This window comes from Thalassophryne amazonica, chromosome 17 (assembly GCF_902500255.1).
Source record: "Thalassophryne amazonica chromosome 17, fThaAma1.1, whole genome shotgun sequence".
In the NCBI taxonomy this organism is placed as follows: Eukaryota; Metazoa; Chordata; class Actinopteri; order Batrachoidiformes; family Batrachoididae; genus Thalassophryne; species Thalassophryne amazonica.
In genome coordinates this window covers 58,112,196-58,138,272 of record NC_047119.1, presented here as the reverse complement: position 1 = coordinate 58,138,272, position 26,077 = coordinate 58,112,196, and the positions used below count along the sequence as shown (strand labels likewise).

The 26,077-nt window shown below is 42.5% G+C and overlaps 1 protein-coding gene across 5 annotated transcripts in view; it reads right to left on the bottom strand.

The window, feature by feature from the left end:
- Positions 1 to 675: 675 nt before the first annotated feature.
- The window catches only part of ulk1b (unc-51 like autophagy activating kinase 1), a 71,563-nt gene continuing 46,161 nt past the window's right edge, over positions 676 to 26,077 (bottom strand). For 3 of the 5 annotated variants that reach the window (XM_034191596.1, XM_034191593.1, XM_034191595.1), the window contains exons 16-27: positions 19,193 to 19,336; positions 18,960 to 19,108; positions 15,604 to 15,863; positions 15,307 to 15,512; positions 12,662 to 12,783; positions 12,015 to 12,137; positions 11,681 to 11,865; positions 11,249 to 11,430; positions 9,129 to 9,247; positions 8,877 to 9,034; positions 5,183 to 5,318; positions 676 to 802 (exon numbers count right to left, since the gene is read on the bottom strand). In XM_034191596.1, coding sequence (XP_034047487.1) covers positions 747 to 802; positions 5,183 to 5,318; positions 8,877 to 9,034; positions 9,129 to 9,247; positions 11,249 to 11,430; positions 11,681 to 11,865; positions 12,015 to 12,137; positions 12,662 to 12,783; positions 15,307 to 15,512; positions 15,604 to 15,863; positions 18,960 to 19,108; positions 19,193 to 19,336 — 1,840 coding nt within the window. In that variant the 3' untranslated portion in view covers positions 676 to 746. Of the gene's footprint in view, positions 803 to 5,182; positions 5,319 to 8,876; positions 9,035 to 9,128; positions 9,248 to 11,248; positions 11,431 to 11,680; positions 11,866 to 12,014; positions 12,138 to 12,655; positions 12,784 to 15,306; positions 15,513 to 15,603; positions 15,864 to 18,959; positions 19,109 to 19,192; positions 19,337 to 26,077 lie in introns of all 5 variants that reach the window. The other 2 variants (XM_034191594.1, XM_034191592.1) reach the window with 1 other exon arrangement.

The window sequence follows — 26,077 nt, the reverse complement described above, 5'->3', positions numbered from 1 at the left end:
TCATGAATACAAACGTCTAGTTCACTGCTTAAACCAGGGGTGGCCAAGTTCGGTCCTCGAGAGCCACATTCCTGACACTCTTAGTTGTCTCCCTGCTCCAACACACCTGAATCCAATGAAAGACTCGTTAGCAGACTTTTAATGAGCCTTTCATTGGATTCAGGTGTGTTGGAGCAGGGAGACAACTAAGTGTCAGGAATGTGGCTCTCGAGGACCGAACCTGGCCACCCCTGGCCTAAACATTAGTACACATCCTTATGAAAGTGTGCAGAAAATACTCCACCCAACCACAGATCTTGATAGATGATTATTATTTTGTCTAGATAGTAAACTGCTAGCATGTACTGTGTAAGTAGGTGAGAGTGACTACTTGGCTAAAATTGTTAACATCTGGTGAGAACGGTCCTTGGCGAAAATCAGCATTGTCAATTCCAGGAGTAACACCCTCACCCACAGATGAGTGCTGACAAATGTTTCACAGCATAAACACTTTGAGTCCAATGCTAGTCTGTGGTTAGCCTTGGACACGGCGCTACCAAAATCCAAAACTAAATGACACCCTGGAGCACGGACACCACCAAGGCTTAGTGGAAGTCAAACTAGGGGTGTCGCCACAAGAAAACATTGGGTGAAAACTAAAGCCTTCCGTGCAGCAGACCGTGAGGGTAGAAATTTGGTTCACTTATTGGGCACAGGGTGCAAACGACTGACATTGTCTCCACACTGTAGAGGGCAGTGTCTGACTATCAAACACAGAGCCCCGAATGCAAAGCTGTGAGGTGACGTTCAATGCACTGTTTACCTGCAGAGACAAAGACAGGGACACAACAACTGAAATTAGATGAGAATGGTAATGTTCTCACACACACACACACAGTTTGAGGCATCCAGCAATTTATGTTGTTGAGTTTTTACTTAAAGCTGTACGGCCTTTCAAATTTGACAAAACCGACAAAATTTAGTTTCTACTAAAATCCAAACATAATGTCTGTTTACTTTTGAAACATGCTGCAAAATTACATCTTATTTTAATGAAGAGAATATATTTATCTGGGGTATTCCATAAGGAATATTTTATTTTCCTTTTAATGCCATCTGCAGGAGGAAGCACGTGTGCATGCATGAGGTTTTGAAATTACTGGAAGTAACCTTCTGACCTTGCGTGATGTGCGTACACGGGGCGTGCATGCCAACATCCGTAAAATGTCTGTAAATCACTTTAGAGTTGTTATCAGGTTAGGAAAAAACATTTTTAGGTCTAGAAATGTTTATTTCTCACCAACGTTTACAAAACACGTATATGAGAAACATTAATTTTATACAGAAATAAGATGTTTCAGACTGTTTTCCACTGTGTTAGATTATTTTGTTGGCGGGAGAAGCCAGCTGACATCACCGTGCCTCTTTACTCTGACTGGCTGTCGCTGTGTGCTTCCCAGGAGTTAGAGGCAGGCCTCCGTGATCTATGATGTTATTATGGTTGCTTTCATAGACTGTACAGGTCATTACTGAACACAGTTCAAGGCCCTCTATTGGTTTGAAAATTTTTTTCCTTCAGGGGAGCCATTTATTAACTTTTTCAGACAATGTGGATTTTGAAAATATGGTCTATGTCATATTATGAATCCATTATTTAAAGGCAAATATACTCAACAAAAATATAAACGCAACACTTTTGGTTTTGCTCCCATTTTGTATGAGATGAACTCAAAGATCTAAAACTTTTTCCACATACACGATATCACCATTTCCCTCAAATATTGTTCACAAACCAGTCTAAATCTGTGATAGTGAGCACTTCTCCTTTGCTGAGATAATCCATCCCACCTCACAGGTGTGCCATATCAGGATGCTGATTAGACACCATGATTAGTGCACAGGTGTGCCTTAGACTGCCCACAATAAAAGGCCACTTTGAAAGGTGCAGTTTTGTTTTATTGTGGGGGGGATACCAGTCAGTATCTGGTGTGACCACCATTTGCCTCATGCAGTGCAACACATCTCCTTCGCATCATCCGTGAAGAGAACACCTCTCCAACGTGCCAAACGCCAGCGAATGTGAGCGTTTGCCCACGCAAGTCGGTTACGACGACGAACTGGAGTCAGGTCGAGACCCCGATGAGGACGACGAGCATGCAGATGAGCTTCCCTGAGACGGTTTCTGACAATTTGTGCAGAAATTCTTTGGTTATGCAAACCGATTGTTCCAGCAGCTGTCCGAGTGGCTGGTCTCAGACGATCTTGGAGGTGAACATGCTGGATGTGGAGGTCCTGGGCTGGTGTGGTTACACGTGGTCTGCGGTTGTGTGGCTGGCTGGATGTACTGCCAAATTCTCTGAAACGACTTTGGAGACGGCTTATGGTAGAGACATGAACATTCAATACACGAGCAACAGCTCTGGTTGACATTCCTGCTGTCAGCATGCCAACTGCACGCTTCCTCAAATCTTGCGACATCTGTGGCATTGTGCTGTGTGATAAAACTGCACCTTTCAGAGTGGCCTTTTATTGTGGACAGTCTAAGGCACACCTGTGCACTAATCATGGTGTCTAATCAGCATCTTGGTATGGCACACTTGTGAGGTGGGATGGATTATCTCAGCAAAGGAGAAGTGCTCACTATCACAGATTTAGACTGGTTTGTGAACAATATTTGAGAGAAATGGTGATATTGTGTATGTGGAAAACGTTTTAGATCTTTGAGTTCATCTCATACAAAATGGGAGCAAAACCAAAAGTGTTGCGTTTATATTTTTGTTGAGTGTAAATAAAATTATAGTGATGCCAAATAAATTTTTTTATGACTTTTAAATCTTAAAAAACCCCAAAGGTGGCACTCTTAAGTTTTAAATAACTTAAGTTGCTTGAGCGTTCTTAAGTTTGGTAATATGTGACCTAGACTATACTATTGTCGACAGAAAGTTTTACATAGATTTATCACTGACATGAACATGGATGGGGGTAGTGTTCCTTTTTTGGACAAAAGGACAAAATGGTTCTTGCTTTAGAGGTATTACAAAATGGAATTTGACTTTTCACCCAGTCTCCTCTGCAAAGTGCGATTATTGTGTTCATATATGTCCAAATAAACGAAATGTGGGTGAGAACTATACCAGTTTCTGAATAAAACACTTTAAATGAGTTTGGTGTAGAAATGCCAGAAAATGCGCAAATTGGTTTATACCACCTCTTAGCTGCTTTTAACTTGTTCTAAAGCAATGGATAACAGGTTAAAACCCAATTTTAACAAAATAAAATTGTGATAATTTTCTCTTGGAGGTGGGATTACACCAAGGATCAGCTCAGAGTGCTTTCTTGTTTGCAATGGTGATGGACAGGTTGACTAATGAGATCAGACAGGAGTCTCCATGGACTATGATGTTTGCAGATGACATTGTGATCTGTAGTGAGGTTAGAGAACAGGTTGAGTCTAGCCTGGAGAGGTGGCGATATTCTCTGGAGAGAAGAGGAATGAAAATCAGTAGGAGAAAGACTAAGTACATGTGTGTGAATGAGAGGGAGCCCAGTGGAATAGTGTGGTTACAAGGAGTAGAAGTGGTGAAAGTAGATGAGTTTACTTGGGGTATTATACTTGGGGTCAACTGTCCAATGGAAACTGTGATAGAGAGGTGAAGGAGAGAGTGCAGGCAGGGTGGAGTGGGTGGAGAAAGGTGTAGCAGTGATTTGTGACTGAAGAATATCAGCAAGAGTAAAACAGAAAGTTTACAAGACAGCAGTGAGACCAGCTACATTGTTCAGCTTAGAGATGGTGGCACTAACAAAAAGACAGGAGGCAGAGCTGGAGGTGGCAGAGCTGAAGATGTTGAACATGTCAGAGGGACAGCACAGGTGGGACGGTTTGGAGACAAAGTCAGAGAGGCGAGATTGAGATGGTCTGGACATGTGCAGAGGAGGGACCCAGGGTATATAGGGAGAAGGATGCTGAGGATGGAGCCACCAGGCAGGAAGAGAAGAGGGAGGCCAAAGAGGAGGTTTATGGATGTGCTGATGGAGGACATGCAGGTGGTTGGTGTGACAGAAGAAGCTACAGAGGACATGAGATGGAAATGATTGATGTGCTGTGGCGCCCCCTAAAAGGAACAGCCGAACGAAGAAAAAGAGGAAGAAGAGAAAAAGCCTATATATAAGTTCCACCTTAGTTCTATATTCTCAGTTCTTTAATTTATGATGTTTGTGCATTGTTGAAGTGTACTTTTTGTTACTGGCATTTATTCTTTTATTATTGGGGTTTATTTTGTTTACTGCTTTGATTCCTGGGAAAGTCCGAAAGCCCTCATTATAGTTATTAGTATTAAAAAAAAACGAATGTGTGATTTTTCTGTAAACAAGTTGCACAGGAGTACAAGTTGCCGGGCCTCCCAAATTAGTATTTAAAAAAAAAAAAAAGTGACAGACTGGAAAATACGGTCAATTTCAAAATAACACTTTGTGGTTACAGAAATGGTTAGACTGAGATTTTGTTCTGCAGATTCATTTAAGTGTTAACAATTGTCAATTAAAAGCCACTGACCTTTTTAACATATAAAACTGTAAAAATCTTTGATTCATTAAGTTTTACTACCTGATTTTAACTGTGAAGGAGCAGATTCTAAAATGAAAACACTTCAGATTAAACATTTTCTCAAAAACAACAAAAATACTGAAGGGGTTATATCGTGCAAAACTAGCAACAGTGACACTTTCACATCAAAAAAGTGACAAATACATGATATTAACTATAGTATTATATTATTTCGTTATATTATATTATTATATTTACAATATTATTATAGTTATAATATTATATTCTAATTATTATAAATATTATAATTATTAATATTATTATTATAGTATATAATTATATTATTTCGTCGCCCACCCCTAATCTCCACAATCAGTTACTGTAACTACTGAGTGAAAAATGCTTTCTGCTTTTTTACAGTGTAGCTTTGGAGAAAGATGGTCACGTCTGATTTGTCAGTGTTCACAAGTTCTTGCATATACTTCAAAGATGTTCACATTTAACTGTAAGACTTCCATCTGCATTAGCCCTGTGACAACTGACAGCATTACCCAACATCACTAATTTGAATTTAACAAAAATGGTCCACACAGAAAGTGCAGAATTAGTGAATCTGGATTCCTCGCCATTTGTGCAAGCCAAGCAGATGGAGACACTTACATTTGTCCACACTGAGGATGTCCTTTTGTTCAGTGAGCAGCAGAGAAAGTCCTTCCAGCAGCAGGAGGGCTTTATGGTAGCGTAGGATTGATGCCTCCCCCTGGTGGAACATCTCATCCAGTGCAGCAGCCTGAACCTGAAAGGACACCACAACACTTTTAGTCTAAATTAAAATAATACTTCTTGGTCTGTACATCCATTCAACCATTTTTCAGCGCTAATGATCTTCAGCAACACATCCTGTAAGGACTGACCTTTTCCTAAAGACTCATCCTGCCAGCTGGTGCCTCTATATTATTTGTTATCTTTCTCCAATTAAAAGCCCGCCTCCCTCCCGGGAAGTCATCACCCTCTGGGGTCCGAGGGGATTTTTTGGACAGTTCACTCACCTGGCATAAATGTTTTATTATTGCTGTTAACAGCTCTCCCTGCATCCCACAATCAAGTTTTATGTCTCTTTTTTCAGGACAACTTGTGCTTTCAGAATACAAGTATATGTTTTTGTTGTGTTTTATAAGTGTAATAAAGGTTTACAATCAAAAATAGGCAAGAATAAAAAAGCGAAAAATTATTTTCCACACACATTTATTCAAAACACACAGCAAACTATAATAAACAAATGTTTTGACACTTTATAAAGGTAATTTGAGGTCTTGTGTAAAAGACTGTACAACAAAGAGGTCCAAACAATAAACACAAATGCACATTTTGAACAATATATACAAAATGGTCTATGTGTTTTATTTTGATATGGTAAACAAGTGCTTTATGCAGAGACAGCAACGGAGTTATCCCGTAACATTCACATGCAAACTAGTGGAGCAATCCTGATAGTTACACACTCTTTGTTTGAGCACGTGAGATTGTCATCAGAGGCTCTCTGTCTGCTCCGTGTGCTTTCACTGATCGTAATGGCGCAGGGCACACTGAGTATGTACTAATAGTATGTACTCATTGGAGCACCCAGGGGGCTATTCAAACACATCACTCCTGAAAATGATCTTTGACTTTTCACGTGAGGTAAATCTGCCCTACGATTGGATTTTGGAAAACCATGTGACGGTGAACCAATTCCGATTAGACACTCACATTGCGCACGTCATCACACAGCTTCTATGAGGAGTACAACGATGGCTGGCTCGAAAGTCCGTGGAGTTAACTTTTCAGCAAAAAAAAGTAAGTTTCTATCTCATATCATTAAAAAATTATTTATAATTTAGTAAAGCTTGGTCTTAGCCATCGTATACGACGGCATCAGCCTCAGAGGGTTAAGCACTTAAAAAAAAAAAATTACTGGGTGCTAAATCTGACACAGCAGCGACTGTCGACTCGTGTATGTGCTTCAGCTTAGAGCTCTGCGCGGGACTAATATCTCCGTTCTGCTCCGACCCGTTCCCACTGAATTTCGGACCATTACCGCCTGTACCAGCAACGTGTGTTACACTCCCACCTGTTCAGTCCCGCCCAAATCCACGAAATGCTGAGAATTTATGCACGTACAATACAAGAGATTTTTATTTAATTTAACCTTTATTTATAGTCCCATTGAGATCGAGCTCTCTTTTGCAAGGGAGACCTGGTCAAATATAAAGTTTCCAATTCAACTAACCTGCTTGTCTTTAAATGTGGGAGGAAACCGGAGCACCCGGAGGAAACCCACGCAAACACGGGGAGAACATGCAAACTCCACACAGAAAGGCCACAGGTGGGAATCGAACCCATGACCTGCTTGCTGTGAGGCAACAGTGCCAACCAACTAAATCACCGTGCTGCCGAGATACATTCACGCTGTGTCTCCTCCTGTCTCGCGGGAGAAAACATGTCGTTAAGGTTATTATTAAAGGGATTCATGTGGTTTAGATTTCCTGGCCTATACAGTAGTGTTCAGAATAATAGTAGTGCTATGTGACTAAAAAGATTAATCCAGGTTTTGAGTATATTTCTTATTGTTACATGGAAAACAAGGTACCAGTAGATTCTCACAAATCCAACAAGACCAAGCATTCATGATATGCACACTCTTAAGGCTACGAAATTGGGCAATTAGTAAAAAAAAAGTAGAAAAGGGGGTGTTCACAATAATAGCTGTGTGGCATTCAGTCAGTGAGTTCGTCAATTTTGTGGAACAAACAGGTGTGAATCAGGTGTCCCCTATTTAAGGATGAAGCCAGCATCTGTTGAACATGCTTTTCTCTTTGAAAGCCTGAGGAAAATGGGACGTTCAAGACATTGTTCAGAAGAACAGCGTAGTTTGATTAAAAAGTTGATTGGAGTGTGGAAAACGTATATGCAGGTGCAAAAAATTCTAGGCTGTTCATCTACAATGATCTCCAATGCTTTAAAATAGACAAAAAAATCCAAGACGCGTGGAAGAAAACAGAAAACAACCATCAAAATGGATAGAAGAATAATCAGAATGGCAAAGGCTCACCCATTGATCAGATCCAGGATGATCAAAGACACTCTGGAGTTACCTGTAAGTGCTGTGACTGTTAGAAGACACCTGTGTGAAGCTAATTTATTTGCAAGAATCCCCCGCAAAGTCCCTCTGGTAAATAAAAGGCATGTGCAGAAGAGGTTACAATTTGCCAAAGAACACATCAACTGGCCTAAAGAGAAATGGAGGAATAATTTGTGGACTGATGAGAGTAAAATTGTTCTTTTTGAGTCCAAGGGCCACAGACAGTTTGTGAGACGACCCTCAAACTCTGAATTCAAGCCACAGTTCACAGTGAAGACAGTGAAGCATGGTGGCCTGATCATGATATGGGCATGTTTCTCATACTATGGTGTTGGGCCTATATATCGCATACCAGGTATCATGGATCAGTTTGGATATGTCAAAATACTTCAAGAGGTCACGCTGCCTTATGGTGAAGAGGACATGCCCTTGAAATGGGTGTTTCAACAAGACAATGACCCCAAGCACACTAGTAAACCAGCAAAATCTTGGTTCCAAACCAACAAAATTAATGCCTCACAGATGTGAAGAAATCATGAAAAACTGTGGTTATACAACTAAATACTAGTTTAGTGATTCACAGGATTGCTAAAAAAGCAGTTTGAAGATAATAGTTTAGAGTTTGTAGTGTCAACAGCAGATGCTACTATTATTGTGAACACCCCCTTTTCTACTTTTTTTTACTAATAGCCCAATTTCATAGCCTTAAGAGTGTACATAGCATGAATGCTTGGTCTTGTTGGATTTGTGAGAATCTACTGAATCTACTGGTACCTTGTTTCCCATGTAACAATAAGAAATATACTCAAAACCTGGATTACTCTTGTTAGTCACATAGCACTACTATTATTCTGAACACTACTGTATGTCTTTTAATGCACTGATCAGGAATAACACCACTATTTGGTTGTTTTCACTTAGTTTAAAGACAGTTTCATGTGACAGAAACTTGCTGCACTGTGTCTCTGTTTGCACCTGTTATGTCCTCCTGTTAAATTATTTAAGATGAAAGTAGCATGTGGACACGCATACTTTATACTATTCTCCTTTGTTGACTGAGTTATCTTGTTGATTCTGTTCTTGCAGTGTTTATTTTTAGCCGTCTGTTACCGCCTGCAGTGAAGTTCTGACCGCCCACTCCCACAAGATTTGTGTTGGGTTCCGTGGGACCCAGCAGGACCCAATCCCAATGCAACCTTCTACTTCAGCTGTGGAAGGTCTATTCTGACGTACCATTTGCACAGTGTGGTTGAAAACTAGCCGCTCAGCTTTGATGGAGGTGACTTGGTCCATTAGACGGTGCTTCCTGGAGAAGAAGCGCTCCAGACGTGTGCTGAGTGAGCGACAGGACGCCACACTGGTCTTGTACAGCTCGTTCAGCCTCCTCACTACTGCATATGGACATGAGACGTGGAATAATGATAACCTAACACAAAACAGGTGATGAAACATGATGCCGCTTAGAAGCCACTGTTTCCCTCATACCCTGTTTGACAGTAGCAGATGGGTAAAGCTTGCCCTGTTTGACTCGCTCCATGGCCGTGTGTAAGGCAGCTGACAAAAGTTCTGTAGTCTTAAGGCACAAAACCAGCTGTTCTGCATGACTGCGGAGACAATAACAGACACAACTTTGACAATGATGTAGGAATTCAAAAATCAATGCACATATCTCTCAGCACCAGCAGTAATAACACATAACACATCTTGTGTCTATTACTGTATGCAGACAAAGCAACTATCTCAACTACAACAAAAGGCAATTAATAGTATGTTGCTTTACATACGAATTAGCAAAATGTGAGCAAAATGTGAGCAAAATGTACCACAATGGTGTGACTGTACAGTTAGTAATATGGAGGACACCAAACGCAATTGGAAGGTTAAAAGTTTAGTGAGTAAAACTGGGATTTGTAACCTCTGAAATGATTGTTGGGAATGAATAGCATATTGTTTAAATGTAAAAAATAAAAAAGTAAAAGCTGAATTACTTGCTAAAGTGTTGCAATAATGTATTTTAAAGCCTAATTTGACATTTTAGAGCATCACTCTGTGGAGAGAGGAGAACCTTCCAGAAGGACAACCACCTCTGCAGCAATCCACCAATCAGGCCTGTATGGTAGAGTGGCCAGACAGAAGCCATTCTACCATTAAATTAAAAATGATTTTACTCCATTGTGGAATAAGGGTGTAACATAACAAAATGTGGAAAAAGTGAAGCGCTGGGAATACTTTCTGGACCATAGGGATAATGCATTAGCAATTAGCTTTACGATATATGGCCCTGTGCTTCTGAAGTAGAAAAACATATGTCATACTAAGTGCATAGCTAACTGAGCGTGATCAGCTAACAGCATTAACCTTGTGACTGTATATACTCATGCGAATTATTAACCAAATACATAAGCCAACGGTAACCACAGTTTAGCATGAGCATCAGAATCAGAATAGCCTTTATTATTCACCTTCAAAGAATACAAGGAATTTGACTCCAGTTGGAACTGTCCTCTCTCTTTGTACGAGCATGTATAAATATACACTAAACAGGAAATAATTCACAGTAAAAATGTGCACATAAAATGTGCAGTCAACAAAATGTGTGCAAAGGAGAAACAGACAGATTGAGGCTGTACATGAGGTATATGAATTATTAAGTTTTTTGGCAGGTTAAATTGTTCATCGGTGTGATGGCCTGTGGAAAGAAACTGTTCCTGTGTCTGGTTGTTTTGACATCCAGAGCTCCGTAACGTCACCAGAGGGGTTAAACAGTGTGTCCAGGGTGTGAGGCGTCTGCAGAGATGTTACCAGCTCGCTTCCTGGTCCTGGACCGGTATAAATCCTGGATGGAGGGCAGACTGGCTCCTATGATTTTTTTTTTTTTCTGCAGACCTGACAGTTTGTTGAAGTCTGTGTCTGTCCAAACAGAGATGGAGATGCTCAGGACAGACTGGATGATGGATGTGCAGAAGATGATGAGCAGTTCCTGGGGCAGGTTGAACTTCCTGAACTGTCTGAGGAAGTGCATCCTTTGCTGTGCCTTTTCCTGATGGAGTCTATGAGGGAGGTCCACTTCAGATCCTGAGAGATGGTGGATCACAAGAACCGTGAAGTGTCCACAATATGCAGTGTTGTTGAGGATGGAGGTGGGGGGTGATGGTGGATTTCTCCTAAAGTCCACTATCACCGGCACAGTCTCGAGCGGGATCAGCTCCAGGTTGTTCTGACCACACCAAAGGACTAAATGTTCCACCTCCTGTCTGTATGCAGCCTCATTACCATCCTGGAGATGAGGCTGCATACAGTATATGTTTTTGCTCAGGCTAACTGAAGTTATGCTAATGATATGTGTCATTATTACAATAAAAATAGCAGTGGGGCAAAACCACACTGTAGGTCACCTGACATCTAATGAACTTTTGTCTCCCTCTTTGCTAATCACTTTTTGTCCATCTTTCTGCTTTTAAAACCCAAAACAGGCTGAGTAACACTCAGTAAAGATGCATTTGCAACAACAGTTAACAGTCCATGTTAACCCCAACATTTATGCCCAACAACACCAACACATCTGTCATCAACAGAGTCTGATAGAAACATCTGGTGAGCTTTACCTCCACTCCCGGCTCAGTGAACTTATCTGATCGGCTACCAGGGTCTGTGGCTGAAGGAGGGAGGGGCTAGAGGCATCCTGAGCGGCCGCTCCCATGGCCCCGCGGGCTCCAGCTACCTCCATCAGACAGCAGGTGAAATCCAAGGTGAAACGGAGGCTTTGCAGGGTGTCTGTGTGATCCTGCTGCACTCCAACAGAGGGGAACAGAAATCATTTAGCGACTCCCAAGAAAGTATTAGTATTCAAGTAGCCAATGTCACTCAATTCCCATCTGTGAGATAACACCTTAGAAGATCAAGGTAAGATTTTTGACATTTCAGTTCAACATGGAATGAAACACAAAATCCAAATACACACATATGCACAGCAGAACAGAAAAGTGTTAAAGAGGTGAAAAGATTCTCAACACTTTACCCAACATTCAGTTTCTCACCTCCATGAGGGTCTCCTCAGGCAGCTCAGGAGGATCAAAGGTTACAGGACCGCCCATGTTGGCTGTGATGGGATCAGTCAAACTGTAGCGACGACTAGATGGAAACTCAAACCCTTCCAGGTGTGTTTCCATATGTGGGCAGCGCCTGGTGAAGGAGCCTGTTGGGCTGACTGAACTGAAAGAGCCTGCAATAAAAACAATAGGACAGTAAGAATATATTATGTTTGTGATAAATGCCAGAGCTTCTCATTGTGACGTAATGAAACCCAAACACTCAGACTTTTTCATGCATTTATATAACATTGGTCAAAAAAAAAAAAAAAACTCAACTTACTTGAGCGCTTTCGCTGTCTGCAGGTTTGAGGTGGGGTGCTGCTGGGTGGAGAGCCCACTGTGAAGACCACTTGCGCTGGGCTGCTGGACCCAGCAGCAAGTCCTCCCACACCAACCGGATGCACTAAAGGACAGAAAAGAGTTGCCATTAAGATGTATCAGAGAACAGCTGCTGTTCAGACATGAATATGATGAAATGTTGGAAGTGAATTATGATTGATTTGAGAAGCAGTACCACAGTACTTTTTAAAAAAAGATTAGGCATTTTCAACTTTTAGTGCTTGGAATGGCCATACAAAAAAAGAAAACAACAAAAAGAAAACAAACAAACAACCTCCCCCCCCAAAAGCTCTTTGTGGGGGGGGGGGGGGGGGGGGCACTGGGGTGCACCTGCATATGTGTGAGTAGAGTACACAACAGAGCCGCATACGCTCCATTATCATTTAGAGCAACTGGGGGGAATGGGGGGGGGGGGCTTTCTGCTAGTTGATAGGCTGTTTGAGCTCGCCGGGTCAAGTAACACTGTACAAAACCTATCACCAAAATTTAAATAAATTTGATTACAATTCTGGTTCAACCTTGTTTCATCACCAAACCTCTGAGCAACTTGAATCTTTTGTTGGGATCAGTGCTTGCACGTGCCTCCACCTGTAAGGTCTATGGCTTTTTCAGACATCAGGTTCTCTATGCTGCCTCGATCTGTCACGGGTCCACCTGCACCAAATGCAGTCATCAGCAGCGCGTCAGACAGCCGGCCGGCACTCTGAGACCTGATGAGAAACACGGGAGGAATGCAAATGCAGAGAACATGAGGAAAATTATACCATTCTGACAAATGCTGACTTAAAATATCTTATTTCACTCTTTCTTCTATAAGAAATCTTTCCACTTTCATTCAAGTTTCCATCCACATTTAAGCCCCCGGCACACATACCAAGAACGTGGAGGAGCCATTCAGACACGGCAAATATTGCCATTATCCGATGCAGTCAGTAGGAAAAGAGGCATGGCCAGCTGTGCGCCAAACGCATCCGGACTGCCTCGTCCACACCTGCATGATGGCATCCAAAGCATATGTAGACAGCAAGTAGATGACACTTATTTCTGTCAGAGGGCCATAAAAGGTACTGCAAAGTGCCTGATCACCAACTGTCCAACAGGGCAGACTGGAGCGCTATACGTGGGCGCGTGTGTACGTGGCACACCTGCACTCCGTCACATGCGTGGGGCTGTAATTATCACTCAGCCGTGTGTGTGTGTGTGTGTGTGTGTGTGTGTGTGCATAACGCTGCATGGGCCATCAAGCACGAACGGGGGGAGGGGGGGCACCTGCCACTGTACAGCTTCACTCCAAAGTTTGCTGGCAGTGTGCCATGCAGTCCCTCAGACGGAGCGCCTTTTCAGGGAACTTTCTTTTTTCCACAATTCAGGAGCACAACAGAACTTTGGACACTGCAATGGTTGGATTATCACATGGAATTATTTATTTTCTTTTGGGTGAGAGGATTCTGACCGCAGGCTGCTGTGCTGGCTTCGTGTCCATGTGCGAGCTGTGAAACACCCGTGGACTGCTGTTGGAGGTAAGATGCATGTTTATTAAAGGTGTCACAGCCTGCCACAAGCTCCATGTGATATCTCCCCCAGAGTTAGAAGGTGATCATTTATTAGATGATCATTTATCATTCATTAGCGTGAGATCTGTCCAGCTCCGAGCCTGACGCGTGCAATGATGCGTTACGCAGCTGCCGATGTTATAATGGAGACAATAGTTCATATTAATTACATCACCCAAGGGAAAGAATGGACAAATATCTGTACTGTAATGCTGTGTTGACACATAACAACGACAAGTCCCGAATGCCACGAAGTATACATTTTTGGCCGCTGATCACGAATGTGACGATTTGAGCCAGCAGCATCAGGTGTCCTCAGGAACTGCTGCAACCTGTTACCACATGTTACGATTAATGTCACATGTTGTTGGCTAATTATCAGGAACCATTACGCACAGTCAAGAATAATGTTTCGCGCTGCATCATTACGTTCTGTCACACTGTGAATGAGGCAAATTGTCTCCACACGCACAGACCCATATTCATCCATCAGCTGCTGAACAATTCAGATCGCTCCAGTTTGCTCCTCAAAATCTAGATTAATCCACAGCAGAAAAACTTTGTGACTGCATGCTTAGTTGGGCTCTGTGCTATGGAGTGGCGCAGAGAGGAGGAAGAGACAGAGAGCTAGATGTGTGGCTCCAGGTGGCTCTCATCTCGCCTGTCTTTCCAAACATCAGGCACAGCAGGAGCAGCAGCAGGTGGAACACCTGCAGGAGTGTGCTGATGAGCATTGGAATGAGACTTTTAGCCGACTTAGCATCACTGTCCTTGAGCATACTGCAGCAATGAAACTGAATGCGGTGCAGCAGGGTATAATTGTGCGCACATCAGAGAAGAATGCTGTCACACTCTATTAAGGATCACCACGCTCAGTTGCGAACTCCACGACATGAGGCGAAATGAGGGTGGTGTGTGACATCCATGGAAGATTTTTTGACAGCCAAGAACATGCTCCACGAAAATCACAAATATCACACACTATTAAGAAACCTATTCAGATGAGTTAAGTCATGTTAAGAATGTCAGGAATGTGCCAAGAATGACGCAAATTTGACATTCGTAACGCGTCCTGCCTGCCTGCAGATCCCGTTTTTCCGCCATCGGAATATGTAAGCTGCGGTTAGACGGTCCTCAGATTACACATGGATCGACGTTGGATATGTGTCCCATCTCGACGGCGCTCGGAAAATTATGAACATGTGCGTCATACTTGGGGCCGCCTGCCGATTTTGACCAAATGTGTCGACTTCTGCAGATGGCTGTCAGCACGTTTTGGAACTGAAATCTGACCCCTTTTGGATGTGCGCCATTTCATAAGTTCAACTCCACCCTGCGTGATTCTGGCTATGTGTGACAGGGGTATTAGAAAGACTAAAAGGAAGTTTCACAATGCTACAAATTTCCAGGTCCTGCACTGAAAGATTTTTAACATATTCTCAATCAAAGTGAAAACAACCTCCACTGTATAAATCTTACATTTGTAAAGTGGAATTATGACAAAAATATAAACTTAAAAAGAAGAAAATGCAACTGAAATAACTATTTTTATACCCAGACTGGAGAAAAGAGTCTCATCTCTGTCCTGTATATCCAGGCAAACTATACCTTTTAACAAACAATAAGTAGGAGAAAACTGGAGGAAAAGTTGTACTGTGTAGCTGTTAATCAGGTTCCTACCTTCCGAAGACCTTTGTGTCACTGTGCCGTCTGTGGATGCAATGGGCAGGATGAGTGATCTGTGCCGGTGCCTGTTGTCCTGGATCTCTAAGCTCTGATGGAGGAGTCCTGCTGCTAGGTGAGCCAACAACCAAACCCTGCTGAGTCAGGAAGGTCACAAGGTTCGGCGAGCTGGGAGGCTGTGGGAACTCAAATGGAGGGGCGGTCTGTAGCAACAACAGAGAACACCACTTGAGTTTAAAAAGTGCTTGGTAGTCCCTCTGCTCAAGAAAAGAATGAATGGAAAACAAGGCTCACCCTAGAAGGGGAGCCAAGGATGGTGGGAAGGGGGCTGCGCTGTATCAGCTCACTGAGTCTGGGGGAAGAGTGCAAAGGACGCATAGCCATTAAGCCTGTAGGAGGTGAAGCCACCGGGTCAGAGAACTGCTTCCTAATCTTTTGCCTGGCACCACTGCTAGTGCACTCCAGCAGACATGGGGCGCTGTGGAGCCGTGAACCCAGTCCCGTCTGCTGTGGTTGCTGTCGACTGGCCTGCCGAGGTTCATTGTACTGATAAGCTGCAAAAGAAGATCGGACCGAAGATCATACAACATCTAATTCTGCAATGTCCCGTTTTACTTACTGGTATACTATGCACTCATTCACAACTGAGTAAATTAGAGTATCATTGAGCCAAAGTTTCAAGGCTGAGCCTTATGCTAAAAACATGCAACAATCAAACTACAGCAATCTGCGATTTCTGACGTCCACCAATCCGGATCCAGTGTCCCACTTTATACATCCCCCAGGATATCACTCCCTGCATAGCAAGACTGCTGCAGCGTTATCACACATTTCATCCTACCCAGATTTATACATGGCTGACAGAGTGGAAACAACATTGATATTATATGTCTCAATGATGTGGTCTTGCCCTTGACTGATTGTACACCATTTGATAAAAAGCCTATTCCCATCTTGACAACATATCTACGAGGTCTGTTAGAAATGTATCAGACCTTTTTATTATTTGCAATAACCTTATGGATTTGAATCATGTGTGATTGCATGAGCCAAGCTTGAACCTTCGTGCGCATGCGTGAGTTTTTTCACGCCTGTCGGTTGCGTCATTCGCCTGTGAGCACGCTTTGTGGGAGGAGTGGTCCAGCCCCTTCGGCAGATTTTCATTGTCAGGAAAATGGCCGTGCGACTGCTGCTTTGCTGCATCAAAATGTTTTCAGAAACTGTGAGAGACAGCCAGGTGGAAACCATTCGGAAGCTTCAGATGGCTTTCGGTGAAGATCTTATGGGCGTCACACAGATTAAGGAGCATTACAACCGGATTAAAGATGGCCCACAGCGGCTGAGGGCGCGCCGCGCTTCGAGCAGCCATCGACAGGCTGAAACGACCAGATCATTTCCAAAGTGAAGGCTGTGTTGATCCGGGACGTCGTCTGGCTATCAGAGAAATGGCAAGAGAGGTGGACATAGCACTTTTTCAGCACATTACACTGTTACAGGAGATTTTGTAATGAAAGACGTGTGGTGGAATTTGCGCGTCAGGACGGAGCCGCTAATGGCGCAGAACAAAAAGCACCTCCGTGTTGGAAGTCTCATGGGACATGCCCAGCTCTTCCACCATTCGGAAGATTCAGACAGCTTTGGGTGGCTTTTCAGTCGAGTGAGTATCCGAGAAATTGTCGAAGAGCTGAGCATGTCACAACATGTCCTGTGAGACCAACACGGAGGTGCTTTCGTTCCGCGCCATTAGCGGCTCCGTGGCGAATTCCTCCGCTCCTGTTTTCATAACAAAATCTCCTTTAACAGTGGAATGTGCCGGAAAAGTGCTATGTCCACCTTTTCTGCCATTTCTCGGGTAGTCAGACGACGTCCCAGATCAACACAGCATTCAGTTTGGAAATGATCTGGTCGTTTCAGCCTGTCGATCGCTGCTCGGAGCGTGGCGCGCCCTCCGTCATTGTGCGTCGTCTTTAAACTGGCTGTACCACTCCTTAATCTGTGTGATGCCCATAAAATCGTCCCTGAAAGCCATCTGAATTTTCCGAATGGTGTCCTGGCTGTTTCTCACAGTTTCTGGAAAAATTTGATGCAGCGCTGCTCCAGCCACTCAGACATTTTCCTCACAATGAAAATCCGACGAGGGGGGAGGACCAGTGCTCACTCAAAGCATGCTCACAGGCGAATGACGCAACCGACAGGTGTGAAAAAATGCATGCGTGCGCATGCATTTTTTCACGCATGCGCACGCATGCATTTTTTCACGCATGCGCACGCATGCATTTTTTCACGCATGTGCACGAAGGTTCAAGCTTGGCTGATGCAATCACACGTGATTCAAATCCATAAGGTTATTGCAAAAAATAAAAAGGTCCGATACTTTTCTAACAGACCTTGTACTTGTGGATGCACAAAGGTTGCCAAGGTTATGGTGGGCTGAATTTGGCAATATACAGTACAGAATTCTTGATAATGGGTTGGGGGAGGTGGGGAGATAACCAGGTCACGATATCTTACCCCCCCACCCCATCATGGATGGGTGTTCGCAATAGAACATGATGAGAGCTGGAATTAGATACCTTTATCAGCAGGGTATGCTCAAATAGGGATCAGTAACACAGGACTGGAGCTTTTAGGGGCAGCTAGCCCCAAGTTGATTAACAAAGGCGTCTATCAGTTAATTACCTCCTAGTAAAGCTAAAATAGACCTGAGACTTCGGTAAAGTAATCAGGAATATAGTTTGAAGGTTGCACATAATTGTTTAATAGTACCAAGGTTATGTTGGGCTGAATTTAGTGATATATTTTGTACAGAATTCTTGATGTTGGGGTGGGAGGGAGAAGATATCCAGGTCAAGATATCTTACCCCCCACCCCATCATGGACAGATGTTCTATCGTATTTCAGGTTGTCAATCAGGTCCATTGTAGAGTATATTTGGAAGGGGGATTTAAAGCTACTTCAGAATAGGAAATATTACTATTGTAGATAGCTATAAATACATACAGAAAGAATATCAATATCCTTCACCATCAATCAAACTGTGCTTCATCTGGGACCATAAGACGTCCATGATATATAGAGTTTAAAGGTTGCTCTATCCTGATTGGGCCTTATCAAGGTTTGGGTAAGCTTTAATCAGTGCTGCCCTGTAGGAATGTTGTCTTTCAGGTGGGGGGAGTTCCAGGGTCAGTGGGGAGGAGATATACTGTTACCGATATAGACTAAACTGAAATGTCTCTCTGAATACCTCTTTTTTCCATGTTGTTCAATGTATTCATTTCTGAGCAGTTGATGCAAAATTGGTTCATCATTGCATCTTAAAGAATATTAAAAAAAAAATTCTTGGATCCATTCCTTTAAATGAGATACGCTCCAAAAATTTGTGGTTTCCTCTTTGGCTCACACGTCACCCTTCCTCCAAGTTTCAAGATCAGTTTAGCAGATTTTGCATAATCCTGCTAAAAGTCAAATAGGGCTGAGAACATTACTTCCTTGGCAAAGGTAAGCAAAGATGGACAAATCCTATGAGCTTGAACGTTTTCAGCCAACACATATGTAAACGTGTCCACAACTATGAGTCTCATATATAATACTGCATCATCATCTCTAAAATGATCATTAATCCAGCAGCAAAAAAAAAAAAACTGAACTACCTTGTGGGGACAGCTGAAAAGGTCTAGCACCTCCCAGAGAAAACCTGCGTGTGGTGGCAACTGCCTCTTGCACGTATGGTGGGGACAGCCTGGCCCGAGCAAAACCCAACGAGCCTCCGCTGCTGCAGCGATGCACTGGAACAGTCAGCCTAAGAATGTGAAAATGCAACAGAGATTCATCATTCAACAAACAGAACAAAAACATGGCTTCGTGCAAGTTTGTGGATACAGACTGTGGTGAGCCATCCTGTTTAGAAGACTGGAGGTTCTGCTCCATGCGCTGATAGTTCTGGACCTGAGTGGGGACTGGAATAGGTAATGACTGAGGAGGGTTTCCATAGCTACCTTCACAGTTGCTTGCAGAGAAGCCGCTCGGCCTGCCAAGAACAGAGACAAGAGTTTGTGTTTGCCGTTAAGCGCATTACACATGACAAAATCCTTTCAATATTGTTCCTGTCAAACAGACATGTTGCACATTTCATAATTATATGTAAGGGGCACCACAAATGAGGAAATTCAAAGCATTAGTCTTTTTTTTTTTTGTTTAAACCTACAATGTGTAGGATTTATTGTCATCTAGTTGTGGGGCTGCAGAATGCATTATGCCATCTAATGGGTCTGTAAGAAGCACAGGAAGTCAGATCTTTTCCTTCCTTGAGCTGGCCTGTCTCAGCATTGTGGGGAGAGAACCCTGTTCCAATGATTCCTCAAAAACTGACAAAAGTAATGGAGCTAATTTCATATTAAACTTTGGATAAAAATCAGAAGGGAATCCATTAGGGCCAGGGGATTTGCCATAATAATAATAATAATAACTGCCTAAACAGCCAGTTTGAACAAACTGTACAAAAAGTTATATTAGCACTTAGCATTAGCATACATCACTCTACCTCTCTAGTCTGATTGGCTGCCACTGTGTGCTTCCCAGAATTCTTCATGCAAGTCTGAGGAAGTCCCCGTGTGATCAATGATGTCATTCTCATAGACTGTATCGGTCTCTACCTTCGGTGCCATAAGAATTTCAAGGCCATCTGTTCTTTAGAAAATTTTCCCCTGACAGTGAATTTTGATCATACTGGTAATGTCATATTATGAAAGACCTGTTTAAAGGCTAATAAATAAAATTATAGTGGTGCCAGTAAAAATTCTTTTATGCCTTAAATCTTTAAAAGCTCAGTGGCCTTATATAGGGATGCACCAATCCACATTTTTTCACTTTGGATCTGATCCCGATACCCGAGTTCGGATATTTCCCGATACTATTCCAATACCAGAGCTCTGTTTGCGTTCATATTATTATTGTCATTACTGTTGATTTTGTGAGGCTATTTTGTATCCCCAGTTATACAGCTTCATAAGTATTTAGAGGATTTTCTTATAAAGAAGACCTGAAAGTTCAGTTGCAATTTGCCAAAAGGTACATCTATGATGCAAGCCTAGATTTGATGTTTTGATGAAACAATTAAGTACTTTTATAGACTGAAAAGACATATCTCTCTCCCTCTAAACACGAAACCTTTCAACTCAACCATAAATTTCTAAATGTAGTGTCAGCTAGACTCACATGAGGAACTCTGCATTAATACTTCCCCATTCAGCAGACAGAAACCAACTGTTCTCAGCTCTGCTGTTGTGCTCTGATTTGTTGTTTCATAGAGTTTCACAACCTCAGGACACTGAAGCAGTTGATTTTTTTTTTTCAGCACACATTTCTAGTTCTTTTTTCAGAAAATCCGTCCTCTGTGGCACAGACAATCTGAATCTGAGAGCCGGGCAGAAATTTGGCACTACCTGTGGCTGAAAACCCTCAGTTGTGTGCAGAAGAAACAGCTCAGCTTCAGCTCAGAAACATTCCCCTTCCCCTCGCCTCCTCAGCAGTCAACAGAGCCGAGAGCCAGCAGCAATTGAGAGGTTTCATAGACGTGACTTCTCTCCGGTATCGGAAAATGCCGCAGGTTGGATCGTGTTTTTCCGATACTTGAATTACCTTGGTATCGGAAGCTGATCATTCTCTACTGCCTCTACTGGTGGCTGGCTCTCACTGCGGTATTGTATCACTTCCTGTTCCGGAGCACAGCGGTGTTTTGCTGTATCTGTTAGCTGTTTAATCTGCGCAGTTAGATTGATCTAGTTAACAGATAACGATTTGTTTCACAGTGTAATCTTCACGAGCCTTAACTAAAGCACTCCCTCTGCTGAATCACCTCTAAATTATTTACACATTATTCACTTTGTGTGTTTTTAGGAATCCGCTATCTTAGCGCAGCTACTAGCTCTTAGCCGGTTTAGCATGGCAGCTTCTCCTGTCTCTCCCGCACTTTTCTGCTCTTGGTGTGAAATGTTTAGTTATTCCTCGGCCTCCTTTAGCAGTAATGGTACTTGTAATAAGTGTAGGTTATTCGTAGCTTTGGAGGCCAGGCTGGGCGAACTGGAGACTCGGCTCCGCACCTTGGAAAATCCTACAGCTAGCCAGGCCCCTGTAGTTGGTGCGGCCCAAGGTAGCTTAGCCGCTGTTAGCTGTCCCTCAGCAGATCCCGAGCAGCCGGGAAAGCAGGCCGGCTGGGTGACAGTGAGGAAGAAGCATAGTTCTAAACAGAAGCCCCCTGTACACCACCAACCCGTTCACATCTCTAACCGTTTTTCCCCACTCGGCGACACACCCGCCGAGGATCAAACTCTGGTTATTGGCGACTCTGTTTTGAGAAATGTGAAGTTAGCGACACCAGCAACCATAGTCAAATGTCTTCCGGGGGCCAAAGCAGGCGACACTGAAGGAAATTTGAAAATGCTGGCTAAGGCTAAACGTAAATTTGGTACGATTGTAATTCACGTCGGCAGTAATGACACCCGGTTACGCCAATCGGAGGTCACTAAAATTAATATTGAATCGGTGTGTAACTTTGCAAAAACAATGTCGGACTCTGTAGTTTTCTCTGGGCCCCTCCCCAGTCGGACCGGGAGTGACATGTTTAGCCGCATGTTCTCCTTGAATTGCTGGCTGTCTGAGTGGTGTCCAAAAAATGAGGTGGGCTTCATAGATAATTGGCAAAGCTTCTGGGGAAAACCTGGCATCCATCCCACTTTGGATAGAGCAGCTCTCATCTCTAGAAATCTGGCCAATTTTATTAAACCCTCCAAATTGTGACTATCCAGGGTTGGGACCAGGAAGCAGAGTTGTAGTCTTACACACCTCTCTGCAGCTTCTCTCCCCCTGCCATCCCCCCCCAATACCCCATCTCCTTAGAGACGGTGCCTGCTCCCAGACCACCAATAACCAGCAAAAATCTATTTAAGCATAAAAATTCAAAAAGAAAAAATAATATAGCACCTTCAACTGCACCACAGACTAAAACAGTTAAATGTGGTCTATTAAATATTAGCTCTCTCTCTTCTAAGTCCCTGTTACTAAATGATATAATAATTGATCAACATATTGATTTATTCTGCCTTACAGAAACCTGGTTACAGCAGGATGAATATGTTAGTTTAAATGAGTCAGCACCCCCGAGTCACACTAACTGCCAGAACGCTCGTAGCACGGGCCGAGGCGGAGGATTAGCAGCAATCTTCCACTCCATCTTATTAATTAATCAAGAACCCAGACAGAGCTTTAATTAATTTGAAAGCTTGACTCTTAGTCTTGTCCATCCAAATTGGAAGTCCCAATAACCAGTTTTATTTGTTGTTATCTATCGTCCACCTGGTCGTTACTGTGAGTTTCTCTGTGAATTTTCTGACCTTTTGTCTGACTTAGTGCTTAGCTCAGATAAGATAATTATAGTGGGCGATTTTAACATCCACACAGATGCTGAGAATGACAGCCTCAACACTGCATTTAATCTATTGTTAGACTCGACTGGCTTTGCTCAAAATGTAAATGAGTCCACCTACCACTTTAATCATACCTTAGATCTTGTTCTGACTTATGGTACAGAAATTGAAGACTTAACAGTATTCCCTGAAAACCCCCTTCTGTCTGATCATTTCTTAATAACATTTACATTTACTCTGATGGACTACCCAGCAGTGGGGAATAAGTTTCATTACACTAGAAGTCTTTCAGAAAGTGCTGTAACTAGATTTAAGAATATGATTCCTTCTTTATGTTCTCCAATGCCATATACCAACACATGGCAGAGTAGCTACCTAAAATCTGTGAGTGAGATAGATTATTTCGTCAATAGTTTTATATCCTCATTGAGGACAACTTTGGATGCTGTAGCTCCTCTGAAAAAGAGAGCCTTAAATCAGAAGTGCCTGACTCTGTGGTATAACTCTCAAACTCGCAGCTTAAAGCAGATAACCCGTAAGTTGGAGAGGAAATGGCGTCTCACTAATTTAGAAGATCTTCACTTAGCCTGGAAAAAGAGTTTGTTGCATTATAAAAAAGCCCTCCGTAAAGCTAGGACATCTTACTACTCATCACTAATTGAAGAAAATAAGAACAACCCCAGGTTTCTTTTCAGCACTGTAGCCAGGCTGACAAAGAGTCAGAGCTCTATTGAGCCGAGTAGTCCTTTAACTTTAACTAGTAATGACTTCATGACTTTCTTTGCTAATAAAATTTTAACTATTAGAGAAAAAATTACTCATAACCATCCCAAAGACATATCGTTCTCTTTGGCTGCTTTCAGTGATGCCGGTATTTGGTTAGACTCTTTCTCTCCGATTGTTCTGTCTGAGTTACTCTCATTAGTCACTTCCTCCAAACCATCAACATGTCTATTAGACCCCATTCCTACCAGGCTGCTCAAGGAAGCCCTATCATTAATTAATGCTTTGATCTTAAATATGATCAATCTATCTTTATTAGTTGGCTATGTACCACAGGCTTTTAAGGTGGCAGCAATTAAACCATTACTTAAAAAGCCATCACTTGACCCAGCTATCTTAGCTAATTATAGGCCAACCTTCCTTTTCTCTCAAAAATTCTTGAAAGGGTAGTTGTAAAACAGCTAACTGATCATCTGCAGAGGAATGGTCTATTTGAAGAGTTTCAATCAGGGTTTAGAATTCATCATAGTACAGAAACAGCATTAGTGAAGGTTACAAATGATCTTCTTATGGCCTTAGACAGTGGACTCATCTCTGTGCTTGTTCTGTTAGACCTCAGTGCTGCTTTTGATACTGTTGACCATAAAATTTTATTACAGAGATTAGAGCATGCCATAGGTATTAAAGGCACTGCGCTGCTGTGGTTTGAATCATATTTATCTAACAGATTACAATTTGTTCATGTAAATGGGGAATCTTCTTCACAGACTAAGGTTAATTATGGAGTTCTGTGATAGGACCAATTTTATTCACTTTATACATGCTTCCCTTAGGCAGTATTATTAGACAGCATTGCTTAAATTTTTATTGTTATGCAGATGATACCCAGCTTTATCTATCCATGAAGCCAGAGGACACACACCAATTAGCTAAACTGCAGGATTGTCTTACAGACATAAAGACATGGATGACCTCTAATTTCCTGCTTTTAAACTCAGATAAAACTGAAGTTATTGTACTTGGCCCCACAAATCTTAGAAACATGGTGTCTAACCAGATCCTTACTCTGGATAGCATTACCCTGACCTCTAGTAATACTGTGAAAAATCTTGGAGTCATTTTTGATCAGGATATGTCATTCAATGCGCATATTAAGCAAATATGTAGGACTGCTTTTTTGCATTTGCGCAATATCTCTAAAATTAGAAAGGTCTTGTCTCAGAGTGATGCTGAAAAACTAATTCATGCATTTATTTCCTCTAGGCTGGACTATTGTAATTCATTATTATCAGGTTGTCCTAAAAGTTCCCTGAAAAGCCTTCAGTTAATTCAAAATGCTGCAGCTAGAGTACTGACAGGGACTAGAAGGAGAGAGCATATCTCACCCATATTGGCCTCTCTTCATTGGCTTCCTGTTAATTCTAAAATAGAATTTAAAATTCTTCTTCTTACTTATAAGGTTTTGAATAATCAGGTCCCATCTTATCTTAGGGACCTCACAGTACCATATCACCCCAATAGAGCGCTTCGCTCTCAGACTGCAGGCTTACTTGTAGTTCCTAGGGTTTGTAAGAGTAGAATGGGAGGCAGAGCCTTCAGCTTTCAGGCTCCTCTCCTCTGGAACCAGCTCCCAATTCGGATCAGGGAGACAGACACCCTCTCTACTTTTAAGATTAGGCTTAAAACTTTACTTTTTACTAAAACTTATAGTTAGGGCTGGATCAGGTGACCCTGAACCATCCCTTAGTTATGCTGCTATAGACTTAGACTGCTGGGGGGTTCCCATGATGCACTGAGTGTTTCTTTCTCTTTTTGCTCTGTATGCACCACTCTGCATTTAATCATTAGTGATTGATCTCTGCTCCCCTCCACAGCATGTCTTTTTCCTGATTCTTTCCCTCAGCCCCAACCAGTCCCAGCAGAAGACTGCCCCTCCCTGAGCCTGGTTCTGCTGGAGGTTTCTTCCTGTTAAAAGGGAGTTTTTCCTTCCCACTGTCGCCAAGTGCTTGCTCACAGGGGGTCGTTTTGACCGTTGGGGTTTTTCCGTAATTATTGTATGGCTTTGCCTTACAAAATAAAGCGCCTTGGGGCAACTATTTGTTGGGATTTGGCGCTATATAAATAAAATTGATTTGATCCCGATAATGGATCAGGTCGGTCTCAACCGTAGTCCTATACTTTTACTTTCTGCTCATCAACACCCCCAAATCCTACATGCTGTAGGTGTAACTTTAATGATATCAACTGCAGGAAAATAATCCGGGGGGGGGGGGGGGTGTACAGGTGATGTAATGTCATTATCAGGGTTTTTCACACAGCACAGACTTTCAGAAACCTGGAACTTTGTTTTGCACCAAGGTCCTTCTATAATTTAAAACTGTGCAAAAAAAGGACTGCCGTTTCTTCACATTTGCGTATTTTTTTTAACATTTATTTTTTTTCCAGCAAGTAACAAAACACCAGCACACCATCTTGAAAAGTACAAACACAACTAAAGAGAAATCAAACGTGCCACAACTCGACCGTTCATAAACATGAAATCCCAACATTCCAACCCCAGGCCCCACGAAACAATAATAAATTAATAATAACTCCCTCCCACTCCTCTCACACTCACACACACA